The following is a 14151-nucleotide window of genomic DNA, read 5'->3' as shown; positions in this document are numbered from 1 at the left end:
ACCACATCCCCCAACATAGTATACACGCACAGTCCGCCACATCCCCCAACATGGTATACACGCACAGTCCGCCACATCCCCCAACATGGTGTACACGCACAGTCCGCCACATCCCCCAACATGGTATACACGCACAGTCCGCCACATCCCCCAACATGGTGTACACGCAGTCCACCACATCCCCCAACATGGTGTACACGCAGTCCACCACATCCCCCAACATGGTATACACGCACAGTCCGCCACATCCCCCAACATGGTGTACACGCAGTCCACCACATCCCCCAACATGGTGTACACGCAGTCCACCACATCCCCCAACATGGTGTACATTCACAGTCCGCCACATCCCCCAACATGGTGTACATTCACAGTCCGACACATCCCCCAACATGGTGTATTCACACAATCCTCCACATAGGCGTTTTTGTGGACGCAGTCGGGAGACCCGGATGGTGGTTTGCCTCCCTGGTGCCGGTGTCCGGGATGTGTCTGAGCGTGTCCAGGATATCCTGAAAGGGGAGGGAGAGGAGCCAGAGGTCGTGGTACATATAGGTACCAACAATATAGGTAGGATAAGGGAAGAGGTCCTGAAAGGAGAATACAGGGGGCTAGGAAGTGAGTTAAAAAAAAGGACTTCCAAAGTAATAATCTCAGGCTTACTGCCTGTGCCACGCGATAGTGAGAATAGGAATGGAGTGAGGTGGAGGATAAATACGTGGCTGAGGAACTGGTGCAGGGAGCAGGGTTTCAAGTTTCTGGATCATTGGGACCTCTTCTGGGGGAAGTATGACCTGTACAAAAAGGACGGGTTGCATCTGAACCCGAGGGGAACCAATATCCTGGCGGGGAGATTTGCTAAAATAACTGCGGAGACTTTAAACTAGTACGGTTGGGGGGAGGGACTCAAACACAGATAGCTAATAGGCAGTGTGTGAGGCAGGAGGCAGAAAAGGGAAACACTCAGACCCAATATGTAGGAGAGAAAGAAGGGAAAAGAAATAAACTGAGAATAAGAAATGATGGGTCCCTTAAATGTGTATATTTTAATGCTAGGAGCATTGTAAGAAAGGTGGATGAGCTTAGAGCCTGGATTGACATCTGGAAGTATGATGTTGTGGCGATCAGTGAAACATGGTTGCAGGAGGGTTGCGATTGGCAATGAAATATTCCAGGATTTCATTGTTTCAGATGTGATAGAATCGGAGGGGCAAGAGGTGGGGGTGTTGCATTGCTTGTCAGGGAGGATATCACAGCAGTGCTTTGGCAGGACAGACTAGAAGGCTCGATTAAGGAGGCTGTTTGGGTGGAACTCAGAAATGAGAAAGGTTTAGCAACACTTATAGGGGTGTATTATAGACCGCCAAATAGGGAACGAGAATTGGAAGAGCAAATATGTAAGGAGATAGCAGATATTAGTAGTAAGCACAGAGTGGTGATTGTGGGTGATTTCAATTTTCCGTATATAGACTGGGAATCACATTCTGTTAAAGGGCTGGATGGTTTGGAGTTTGTAAAATGTGTGCAGGATAGTTTTTTGCAGCAATACGTAGAGGTGCCTACCAGAGAAGGGGCAGTGTTGGACCTCCTGTTAGGAAATGAGATGGGTCAGGTGACGGAGGTATGTGTTGAGGAGCACTTTGGGTCTAGTGATCATAATGCCATTAGTTTCAATATCATTATGGAGAAGGTCAAATCTGGACCAAGGGTTGAGATTTTGGATTGGAGAAAGGCTAATTTTGAGGAGATGAGAAAGGATTTAAAAGGAGTGAAATGGAAATTGTTGTTTTATGAAAAGGATATAATAGAGAAATGGAGGATATTTAAAGGTGAAATTTTGAGAGTACAGAGTCTTTATGTCCCTGTTCGGTGGAAAGGAAAGAATAATAATTTGAAAGAGCCGTGGTTTTCCAGGGAAATTGGACACTTGGTTCGGAAAAAGAGGGAGATATACAATAAATATAAGCGGCAGGGAGTAAATGAGGTTCTTGAGGAATATAAAGAATGTAAAAGGAATCTTAAAAAGGAAATTAGAAAAGCGAAAAAAAGATATGAGGCTGCTTTGGCAAGTAATGTAAAAGTAAACCCCAAAGGGTTCTACAGATATGTCAATAGCAAAAGGATAGTGAGGGATAAAATTGGTCCATTAGAGAGTCAGAGTGGACAGCTATGTGCTGAGCCGGAAGAAATGGGGGAGATATTAAACAATTTCTTTTCTTCGGTATTTACCGAGGAGAAGGATATTGAATTATGTGAGGTAAGCGAAACAGGTAGAGTAGTGATGGAAATTAGGAGGATTAAAGAAGAGGAGATACGGACACTTTTGAAGAATATAAAAGTGGATAAGTCTCCAGGTCCTGATAGGATATTCCCTAGGACATTGAGGGAAGTTAGTGCAGAAATAGCAGGGGCTATGACGGAAATATTTCAAACGTCATTAGAAACAGGGATGGTGCCGGAAGATTGGCGCATTGCGCATGTTGTGCCTTTGTTTAAAAAAGGTTCTAAAAGTAAACCTAGCAATTATAGACCTATTAGTTTGACGTCTGTGGTGGGAAAATTAATGGAAAAGATACTTAGGGACAATATATATAATTATTTGGATAATCAAGGCCTGATTAGAAACAGTCAACATGGATTTGTGCCTGGAAGGTCATGTTTGACTAATCTTCTTGAATTTTTTGAAGAGGTTACCAGGGAAATTGATAAGGGCAAGGCTGTGGATGTTGTCTATATGGACTTCAGTAAGGCATTTGACAAGGTTCCACATGGAAGGTTGATTAAGAAGGTTAAATCGTTGGGTATTAATAGTGAGGTTGCAAGATGGATTCAACAATGGCTGAATGGGAGATACCAGAGGGTAACGGTTGACAATTGTATGTCAGGTTGGAGGCCAGTGTCTAGTGGAGTGCCCCAAGGATCTGTGTTGGGTCCACTGTTGTTTGTCATTTACATTAATGATCTGGATGATGGTGTGGCAAATTGGATTAGTAAATATGCAGATGATACTAAGATAGGTGGAGTAGTTGATAGTGAGGTAGATTTTCAAAGTCTACAGAGAGACTTGGGCCTTTTGGAAGGGTGGGCTGAAAGATGGCAGATGGAGTTTAATGCTGATAAGTGTGAGGTGCTGCATTTTGGTAGGACAAATCAAAATAGGACGTACAGGGTAAATGGTAGGGAATTGAGGAATGCAGTGGAACAGAGGGATCTGGGAATAACTGTGCATTGTTCCCTGAAGGTGGAATCTCATGTGGATAGGGTGGTGAAGAAGGCGTTTGGTATGCTTGCCTTTATAAATCAGAGCATCGAGTATAGAAGTTGGGATGTAATGTTGAAATTGTACAGGGCATTGGTGAGGCCGAATCTGGAGTATGGTGTGCAGTTCTGGTCGCCAAATTATAGGAAGGATGTCGACAAAATGGAGAGGGTACAAAGGAGATTTACTAGAATGTTGCCTGGGTTTCAGCACTTAGGCTACAGAGAGAGGTTGAACAGGTTGGGTCTTTATTCTTTGGAGCGTAGAAGGTTGAGGGGGGACTTGATAGAGGTTTTTAAAATTTTGAGAGGGACGGACAGAGTTGACGTGGGTAGGCTTTTCCCTTTGAGAGTGGGGAAGATTCCAACAAGGGGACATAGCTTCAGAATTGAGGGACAAAGGTTTAGGGGTAACATGAGGGGGAACTTCTTTACTCAGAGGGTTGTGGCTGTATGGAATGGGCTTCCGGAGGAAGTGGTGGAGGCTGGCTCGATTTTATTATTTAAGAGTAAATTGGATAGGTATATGGATAGGAGGGGATTGGAGGGTTATGGTCTGAGTGCAGGTAGATGAGACTAGGTCAGGGAGAATGGTCGGCGTGGACTGGTAGGGCCGGACAGGCCTGTTTCCATGCTGTAGTTGTTATATGTTATATGTTATATGTTATTCCCCAACATGGTGTACATTCACAGTCCGCCACATTTTGGGTAGACTGATGGGACTCAAGGCTGATAAATCCCCAGGGCCTGATGGTCTGCATCCCAGGGTGCTTAAGGAGGTGGCTCTAGAAATTGTGGACGCATTAGTGATTATTTTCCAATGTTCTATAGATTCCGGGTCAGTTCCTGTGGATTGGAGGGTAGCTAATGTTATCCCACTTTTCAAGAAAGGAGGGAGAGAGAAAACGGGTAATTATAGACCAGTTAGTCTGACATCAGTGGTGGGGAAGATGCTGGAGTCAATTATAAAAGACGAAATTGCGGAGCATTTGGATCGCAGTAACAGGATCGTTCCGAGTCAGCATGGATTTACGAAGGGGAAATCGTGCTTGACTAATCTACTGGAATTTTTTGAGGATGTAACTAGGAAACTTGACAGGGGAGAGCCGGTGGATGTGGTGTACCTCAACTTTCAGAAAGCCTTCGACAAGGTCCCACATAGGAGATTGGTGGGCAAAATTAGAGCACATGGTATTGGAGGTAGGGTACTGACATGGATAGAAAGTTGGTTGACAGACAGAAAGCAAAGAGTGGGGATAAATGGGTCCCTTTCAGAATGGCAGGCAGTGACTAGTGGGGTACCGCAAGGCTCGGTGTTGGGACCGCAGCTATTTGCAATATACATCAATGACTTGGATGAAGGGATTAAAAGTACCATTAGCAAATTTGCCGATGATACAAAGCTAGGTGGCAGTGTGAACTGTGAGGAAGATGCTATAATAATCTATGAGGTTGCAGGGTGACTTGGACAGGCTGTGTGAGTGGGCGGATGCATGGCAGATGCAGTTTAATGTAGATAAGTGTGAGGTTATCCACTTTGGTGGTAAGCATAGGAAGGCAGATTATTATCTGAATGGTGTCAAGTTAGGAAAAGGGGACGTACAACGTGATCTGGGTGTCTTAGTGCATCAGTCACTGAAAGGAAGCATGCAGGTACAGCAGGCAGTGAAGAAAGCCAATGGAATGTTGGCCTTCATAACAAGAGGAGTTGAGTATAGGAGCAAAGAGGTCCTTCTGCAGTTGTACAGGGCCCTAGTGAGACCGCACCTGGAGTACTGTGTGCAGTTTTGGTCTCCAAATTTGAGGAAGGATATTCTTGCTATTGAGGGCTTGCAGCATAGGTTTACTAGGTTAATTCCCGGAATGGCGGGACTGTCATATGTTGAAAGACTGGAGCGACTAGGTTTGTATACACTGGAATTTAGAAGGATGAGAGGGGATCTTATCGAAACGTATAAAATTATTAAGGGGTTGGACACGTTAGAGGCAGGAAATATGTTCCCAATGTTGGGGGAGTCCAGAACCAGGGGCCACAGTTTAAGAATAAGGGTAGGCCATTTAGAACTGAGATGAGGAAAAACTTTTTTAGTCAGAGAGTTGTGAATCTGTGGAATTCTCTGCCTCAGAGGGCAGTGGAGGCCAATTCTCTGAGTACATTCAAGAGAGAGCTAGATAGAGCTCTTAAGGATAGCGGAGTCAGGGGGTATGGGGAGAAGGCAGGAACGGGGTACTGATTGAGAATGATCAGCCATGATCACATTGAATGGCGGTGCTGGCTCGAAGGGCCGAATGGCCTTCTCCTGCACCTATTTTCTATTGTCTATTGTCTATCCCCCAACATGGTGTACATTCACAGTCCGCCACATCCCCAACATGGTGTACACGCACAGTCCGCCACATCCCCCAACGTGGTGTACACGCAGTCCGCCACATCCCCCAACATGGTGTACACGCAGTCCGCCACATCCCCCAACATGGTGTACATTCACAGTCCGCCACACTCCCCAACATGGTGTACATTCACAGTCCGCCACATCCCCAACATGTGGTCCGCCACATCCCCCAACATGGTGTACACGCAGTCCACCACATCCCCCAACATGGTGTACACGCACAGTCCACCACATCCCCCAACATGGTGTACATTCAGTCCGCCACATCCCCCAACATGGTGTATTCACACAATCCTCCACATTCCCCAACATGGTGTACACACACAGTCCACCACATTCCCCAACATGGTGTATTCGCACAATCCTCCACATCCCCCAACATGGTGTACACGCAGTCCACCACATCCCCCAACATGGTGTACACGCAGTCCACCACATCCCCCAACATGGTATACACGCACAGTCCGCCACATCCCCCAACATGGTGTACACGCACAGTCCACCACATCCCCCAACATGGTGTACACGCAGTCCACCACATCCCCCAACATGGTGTACACGCAGTCCACCACATCCCCCAACATGGTGTACACGCACAGTCCACCACATCCCCCAACATGGTGTACACACACAGTCCGCCACATCCCCCAACATGGTGTATTCACACAATCCTCCACATCCCCCAACATGGTGTACACGCACAGTCCACCACATCCCCCAACATGGTGTACACGCAGTCCACCACATCCCCCAACATGGTGTACACGCACAGTCCACCACATCCCCCAACATGGTGTACACGCACAGTCCACCACATCCCCCAACATGGTGTACACACACAGTCCGCCACATCCCCCAACATGGTGTATTCACACAATCCTCCACATTCCCCAACATGGTGTATTCACACAATCCTCCACATTCCCCAACATGGTGTACACACACAGTCCTCCACATCCCCCAACATGGTGTACACACACAATCCTCCACATCCCCCAACATGGTGTACACGCACAGTCCACCACATCCCCCAACATGGTGTACACACACAGTCCTCCACATCCCCCAACATGGTGTACACACACAGTCCTCCACATTCCCCAACATGGTGCACAATCAATCTTATGAGTGCAGAATGTGGGAAAGTACCACGAGGGGACATGGATATCTTTGAGCAACGTGCCGATCTGTGCAAAGTGTCACCACAGGGGCTCTTTGGGACTATGCAGAGGAGATTGCACAGAGCCGTGGCTGAATGTGGCTTTGATAACTGCTCCCTGTCCATTTTGCCTGTTAATAATAAAAACTTGCTGAAGTATACTTTGATGTTCAATGTCTGCTACGTGGCAACATCAGCAAGAACGTATTACAAGGGGCAGTGGCAATGCAAGCTGACTGGCTAGAATGCAGCAATCAGAGGCATCACTCCCGAGTTAATGCTTGCTGGAGCTGGAACTGACCGCTTATGGGACTGACAGAGACATGGGATTGGGTAGGTATGTAGCTACGAACTGCCACCCATTTCACATTGACTGCTGATTGGGAAAAGATCATCTGGGAGGGTAAGGAAGTCATTAATCAATGGGATGCACTGTGGAAAAGGATAACGGTTCATGGGAATGGGGCCATGTGGCTCTGGAGTATCCCTCCAGAGCCAGAGTGATACAGTGTGGAAACAGGCCCTTCGGCCCAACCTGCCCAACAGTTCCCAGCTACACTAGCCGCACCTGCCCGCGAATGGTCCATAATCCTTCAAACCTGTCCTATCCATGTACCTGTCAGACTGTTTTGTAAACATTGGGATAGTCCCAGCCTCAACTACCTCCTCTGGCAGCTTGTTCCATACACCCACCACCATTTGTGTAAAAAAGTTACCCTTCAGATTCCTAATAAATCTCTTCTTAAACTTAAATGTCCTCTAGTCCTTGATTCACCTACTCTGAGTAACAGACTCTGTGCATCTACCCGATCTATTCCTCTCTGATTTTATACATTGTATACAATTGTGGGACAGTGGTTGTTCTTGGGGTTTGAGTATACAAATACATCCCTGGATCCAAATGATCTCTCATATGTTTATGCAGCTGATTACAGGCTGATACAGCCTGTTATTATTTTAGTGTGTATACTGTGATGACAGATACAGCATTGGCATTCATTGTTTAGGCCAAACAAGGGTACTGAAAGGGATCTAATCTTTAGCTGGGGGGGAGAAGGGGGAGGAAAGGGGTGGATACGGGAGGAGGGAGTCAGGGAGGAGAGGGTGAGGGGGAGTGGGAGCAGGGGAAATGAGGGGGTGGAGAACCTGGGGATCTCTGTAGGAACACGGACCCTCTGTATGTCCTGCAGACGAGACAAAACCGGCTTCAAGTCGAATCCCTGGGGGACAGATGCCCCAACACGGTGAGTCCCCAGGGTGTGGACAGGTTCCCGAAAAGACTGCGTGAGGGGCCGTGTTGAAACATGCCCTGGGGAGAGAGAGAGAGGGAGCATCACTGTGTGTGTGTGTGTGTGTGTGTGTGTGTGTGTGTGTGTGTGTGTGTGTTTGTGTGTGTCTGACCTCCTGGAGTGTAGGACATAGAAAATAAGTGCAGGAGGAGGCCATTCGGCCCTTCGAGCCAGCACCGCCATTCATTGTGATCATGGCTGATCCACAGTCAGTATCCCTTGCCTCCCTTCTCCCCATATCCCTTGATTCCACTAGCCCCTAGAGCTCTATCTAACTCTCTTAAATTCATCCAGTGATTTGGCCTCCACTGCCCTCTGTGGCAGAGAATTCCACAAATTCACAACTCTCTGGGTGAAAAAGTTTATTTTCACCTCAATGACCTCAGTGGCCTCCCCTTTATTCTAAGACTGTGGCACCTGGTTCTGGACTCGCCCAACATCGGGAATATTTTTCCTGCATCTAGCTTGTCCAGTCCTTTTATAATTGTATATGTTCCTATAAGATCCCCTCTCATCCATCTAAACTCCAGTGAATACAAGCCTAGTCTTTTCAATCTTTCCTCATATGACAGTCCCGCCATCCCAGGGATCAATCTCGTGAACCTACGCTGCACTGCCTCAATTACAAGGACTTTCTTCCTCAAACTAGGAGACCAAAACTGTACACTATACTCCAGATGTGGTTTTACCAGGGCCCTATACAACTGCAGAAGAACCTCTTTACTCCGATACTGAAATCCTCTTGTTATGAAGGCCAACATGCCATTAGCTTTCTTCACTGCCTGCTGTAACTGCATGCCAACTTTCAGTGACTGGTGTACAAGCACACCCAGGTCTCGCTGCACTTCCCCCTTACTTAACCTGACACCATTGAGATAATAATGTGCCTCCTTGTTTTTGCCGCCAAAGTGGATAACTTCACATTTATCTACATTATACTGCATCTGCCCACTCACTCAACCTGTCTAGGTCACCCTGCAACCTCCGAACATCCTCTTCCCAGTTCACACTGCCATCTAGCTTTGTGTCAACCGCAAACTTACAGGTGTTACTTCTAATTCCTTCCTCCAAATCATTAATATATATGGTAAATAGTTGTGGCCCCAACACCAAACCTTGCGGCACTCCACTCGCCACTGCCTGCCATTCTGAAAAGGAGCCGTTTACTCCTACTCTTTGTTTCCTGTCAGCCAACCAATTCTATATCCATGTCAACATGTGCTCCAATTTTGCTCACCAATCTCCCGTGTGGGACCTTATCAAAGGCTTTCTGAAAGTCTAGATGCACTACATCCACTGGCTCCCCTTCATCCATTTTACTTGTCATATCCCCCAAAAATTCCAGAAGATTAGTCAAGCAGGATTTCCCTTTCATAAATCCATGCTGACTTGGACTTATCCTTTTACCGCTATCCAAATGCACCGTTATTACCTCTTTAATAATTGTCTCCAGCATCTTCCCCACCACTGATGCCAGGCTAACTGGTCTGTAATTCCCCGTTTTCTCTCACGCTCCTTTCTTGGAAAGTGGGATAACATTAGCTATCCTCCAATCCACAGGAACTGATCCTGAATCTATTGAACATTGGAAAATGATCACCAATGCGTCCACTATTTCTAGAGCCACCTCCCTGACGGGACAGTGTATGTAGTGAGCTGCAGTGTATGTCTCTGACCCCCGGGAGGAGTGTGTGATGGGACGGTGTCGAGGGAGCTGCAGGGTGTGTGTGTATGTGTGTGCATGTATGCGTGTGCATGTATGACTCTGACCCCCGGGAGGAGTGTGTGGCAGGGTGGTGTAGAGGGAGCTGCAGTGTGTGAGCGTGTGTGTATGCGTGTGTGCGTGCGTGTATGTGTGTGCGTGTATGTGTGTGTGCGCGTGTGTATGCGTGTGTATGTGTGTGCGTATGTATGTGTATGTGTGTGCGTCTGTGTGCGTGTGTGTGTGTATGCGTGTGTGTGTGTGAGTATGCGTGTGTGTGAGTGTGTGTATGTGTGTGTGTGTGTATGTGTGTGTGAGTATGTGTGTATGTGTGTGGGGTGTGTGGGTGTATGTGTGTGTGCGTATGCGTGTGTGTGTGAGTATGTGTGGCAGGGTGGTGTAGAGGGAGCTGCAGTGTGTGAGCGTGTGTGTATGCGTGTGTGCATGCGTGTATGTGTGTGCGTGTATGTGTGTGTGCGCGTGTGTATGTGTGTGCGTATGTATGTGTATGTGTGTGCGTCTGTGTGCGTGTGTGTGAGTATGCGTGTGTGTGTGTGAGTATGCGTGCGTGTATGTGTGTGCGTGTATGTGTGTGTGTATGTGTGTGTGCGTCTGTGTGCGTATGCGTGTGTGTGTGTGTGAGTATGCGTGTGTGTGTGTATTGCGTGTGTGTGTGCGAGTATGCGTGTGTGTGTGGTGTGTGTATGTATGTGTGTGTGTGTGGTGTGTGTGTGGTGTGCGTGTGTGTATGTATGTGTGCGTCTGTGTGCGTGTGTGTGCGTATGCGTGTGTGTGAGTATGTGTGTGTGTATGCGTGTGTGTGTGTGTGTGTGTATGTGTGTGTGTGTGTGTGCGCGTGTGTACGTGTATGTGTGCGTGTGCGTATGCGTGTGTGTGTGTGTGTGTGTATGTGTGTGTGTATGCGTGTGTGTGTGTGTGTGTATGTATGTGTGTATGTGTGTGTGTATGTGTGTATGCGTGTGTGTGTATGCGTGTGTGTGTGTATGTGTATGTGTATATGTGTGTGTGTATGTGGTGTGTGTGTGTATGTGTGTATGTGTGTGTGTGTATGTGTGTGTGTGTATGTGTATATGTGTGTGAGTATGTGTGTGTGTATGTGTGCGTGTGTATGTGTGTTGTGTGTGTATGTGTGTGTGTGTATGTGTGTGTGTGTGTGTGTGTGTGTGTGTATGTATGTGTGTGTGTGTATGTGTGTGTGTGTGTGTGTGTATGTGTGTGTGTGTGTGTATGTGTATGTGTGTGTGTGTGTATGTGTGTGTGTGTGTGTGTGTGTGTATGTGTGTGTGTGTGTGTGTGTGTGTATGTGTGTGTGTGTGTATGTGTGTGTGTGTCGCTGACCCCCGGGAGGAGTGCGTGGCGGGGCGGTGCGTGGTGTGTCGGGGCGGGGCGGTGCGTGGTGTGTCGGGGCGGGGCGGTGCGTGGTGTGTCGGGGCGGGGCGGGGCGGTGCGTGGTGTGTCGGGGCGGGGCGGGGCGGTGCGTGTGTGTCGGGGCGGGGCGGTGCGTGGTGGTGTCGGGGCGGGGCGGTGCGTGGTGTGTCGGGGCGGGGGCGGTGCGTGGTGTGTCGGGGCGGGGCGGTGCGTGGTGTGTCGGGGCGGGGCGGGGCGGTGCGTGGTGTGTCGGGGCGGGGCGGTGCGTGGTGTGTCGGGGCGGGGGCGGTGCGGAGGGAGCCTCACCCAAACAGCCAGCCAGCCAGGTCGTTGACCCCCCCGGGGATGGCGTCGAGGGCGGTGTGAGGGGAGTACACAGCGACCCTGTTCTCCAGCGCGCTGGCCAGGAGGCAGTCCCGCCACGACTCCCCTCCCAGCCTGCGGAGGGGATGGAAGAGTGGAGGGTGGTAGGCGAGGAGCAGCTGGCGGGGAGGGAGATGGCCTCCAGGAGCACGGAGGGAGTGAGGTCAATGGTGAGGAGGATGGAGCGGATGGGGAGGGGAGAGGAGGGCCGCAGAAGCAGCCCCACATTGTCCCAGCTCTCGGCCAGCGACGGAGGGGCAAGGGAGTCCAGCAGGGTCACCACCTCACTCAGCTCCATGTTGAGGGACGGCAGGGGCTCAGGGGGAGAGGGTGGAGGAGAGGACAGCTGGCAGCTAGGGGGAGACACCGGACAGAGCGGAGCATTGAGGGGACTGCTGGGGGGGGGGGGGGGAGGGGAGAGTGGAGGAGAGGACAGTCTGGCAAGCTAGGGGGAGACACCGGACAGAGCGGAGCATTGAGGGACTGCTGGGGGGGGGGGGGGGGGGGGAGAGTGGAGGAGAGACAGCTGGCAGCTAGGGGGAGACACCGGACAGAGCGGAGCATTGAGGGACTGCTGGGGGGGGGGGGGGGAGGGGAGAGTGGAGGAGAGACAGCTGGCAGCTAGGGGGAGACACCGGACAGAGCGGAGCATTGAGGGACTGCTGGGGGGGGGGGGGAGAGAGAGAAAGACAGGCGAGAGAGTTAGGGGGGCAGGGAGGGAGAGAGAGAGAGACTCCTTTTTAGTCACTGACTGGAAACATCATCCCTCTCCCTCTTCCCCCCCCCCCTCTCCCCCCCCCTCCCCCCCCCCCTCCCCCCCCTCCCCCCCCTCCCCTCCCTCTTCCCCCCCCTCCCCCCCTCTCTCCCCCCCTCCCCCTCTCCCTCTCCCCCCCCTCCCTCTCCCCCCCACCCCTCTCCCCCCCCCTCTCCCCCCCACCCCTCTCTCACCCCCCCCCCACCCCCCCTCTCCCCACCCTCCCCCCTTCCCCCCCTCTCTCTCCCCCCCCACCCCTCTCTCCCCCCCCTCTCTCTCACCTGCTTTCCCCACGATTGTGTCTCTGCGCAGTCGCAGTGACGGATCCCGGCGCGGTCCCGTGGAAGCGCGCACCCACTTAAAGGGACACTCTCTCTTCCCCCCTCCCTCTCCCTCTTTCTCCCCTCTGTCTCTCCCTGCTTCTCTATCTCTTCCTGCCTCTATCTCTCTCCCTCCCTGCCTCTCTCTCCCTGCCTCTTTCCCCCCCATCTCTCCCCCAACCTCTCACTCCCTCCCTCCCCCTCTCTCTCTCTCCACTCCCCCTCTCTCACTCTCTCCTCCTCTCCCCCTCTCTCTCTCTCACCCTCCCTCTCTCTCTCCCCCTCTCTCTCTCCCTCCCCCTCTCCCTCCCTGCCTCTTTCTCCCCTCTCTCTCCCCTGCCTCTCTTTCTCTCTCCCTGCCCCTCTCTCCATGCCTCTCTCTCTCTCCATGCCTCTCTCCCTCTCCATGCCCCTCTCTCTCTCTGCCTCTCTCTATCTCTGCCTCTCTCTATCTCTGCCTCTCTCTATCTCTGCCTCTCTCTCTCTCTGCCTCTCTCTCTCTCTGCCCCTCTCTCTCACTCCTCCCCCTCCCCCTCCCACTCTCTCTGTCCCTCCTCCTCTCTCCCCCCCCCTCTCTCTCAATAGACAATAGGTGCAGGAGTAGGCCATTCAGCCCTTCGAGCCAGCACCGCCATTCAATGTGATCATGGCTGATCATTCTCAATCAGTACCCCGTTCATGCCTTCTCCCATACCCCCTCACTCTGCTATCCATAAGAGCTCTATCCAGCTCTCTCTTGAAAGCATCCAACGAACTGGCCTCCACTGCCTTCTGAGGCAGAGAATCCACACCTTCTTCCTCATCTCAGTTCTCTGACTGAAAAAGTTCTTCCTCATCTCAGTTCTAAATGGCCTACCCCTTATTCTTAAACTGTGGCCCCTTGTTCTGGACTCCCCCAACATTGGAACATGTTTCCTGCCTCTATGTGTCCAATCCCTAATTATCTTATATGTTTCAATAACATCCCCCCCTCATCCTTCTAAATTCCAGTGTACACAAGCCTAGTCGCTCCAGCTTTTCAACATACGACAGTCCCCGCCATTCCGGGAATTAACCTAGTGAACCTACGCTGCACGCCCTCAATAGCAAGAATATCCTTCCCAAATTTGGAGACCAAAACTGCACACAGAACTCCAGGTGCGGTCTCACCAGGCCCGGTACAACTGTAGAAGGACCTCTTTGCTCCTATACTCAACTCCTCTTGTTATGAAGGCCAACATTCCATTGGCTTTCTTCACTGCCTGCTGTACCTGCTTGCTTCCTTTCAGTGACTGATGCACTAGGACACCAGATCTCGTTGAACATCCCCTCTTCCTAACTTGACACAATTCAGATAATAATCTGCCTTTCTATCTTACCTCCAAAGTGATAACCTCACTGCATCTGCCATGTAACCGCCCACTCACACAACCTGTCCAAGTCACCCTGCAGCCTTATTGCATCTTCCTCACAATTCACACTACCCCCCAGCTTAGTATCATCTGCAAATTTGCTAATGGTACTTTTAATCCCTTCATCTAAGTC

General features: G+C 50.4%; 1 protein-coding gene across 1 annotated transcript in view; it reads right to left on the bottom strand.

The window, feature by feature from the left end:
* nif3l1 (NIF3 NGG1 interacting factor 3-like 1 (S. cerevisiae)) overlaps positions 1-11937 on the bottom strand; it is a 33953-nt gene extending 22016 nt beyond the window's left edge. The window contains exons 1-2 of the mRNA XM_078423185.1: positions 11497-11937; positions 7957-8119 (exon numbers count right to left, since the gene is read on the bottom strand). Coding sequence (XP_078279311.1) covers positions 7957-8119; positions 11497-11851 — 518 coding nt within the window. The 5' untranslated portion in view covers positions 11852-11937. The remainder of the gene's footprint in view (positions 1-7956; positions 8120-11496) is intronic.
* Between the last annotated feature and the right edge of the window lie 2214 nt (positions 11938-14151).

The sequence above is a fragment of the Rhinoraja longicauda genome, chromosome 27 (assembly GCF_053455715.1).
Source record: "Rhinoraja longicauda isolate Sanriku21f chromosome 27, sRhiLon1.1, whole genome shotgun sequence".
Lineage (NCBI taxonomy): Eukaryota > Metazoa > Chordata > Chondrichthyes > Rajiformes > Arhynchobatidae > Rhinoraja > Rhinoraja longicauda.
The sequence above is the reverse complement of the archived record's forward strand: the minus strand, read 5'-3'. Positions and strand labels throughout refer to the sequence as shown.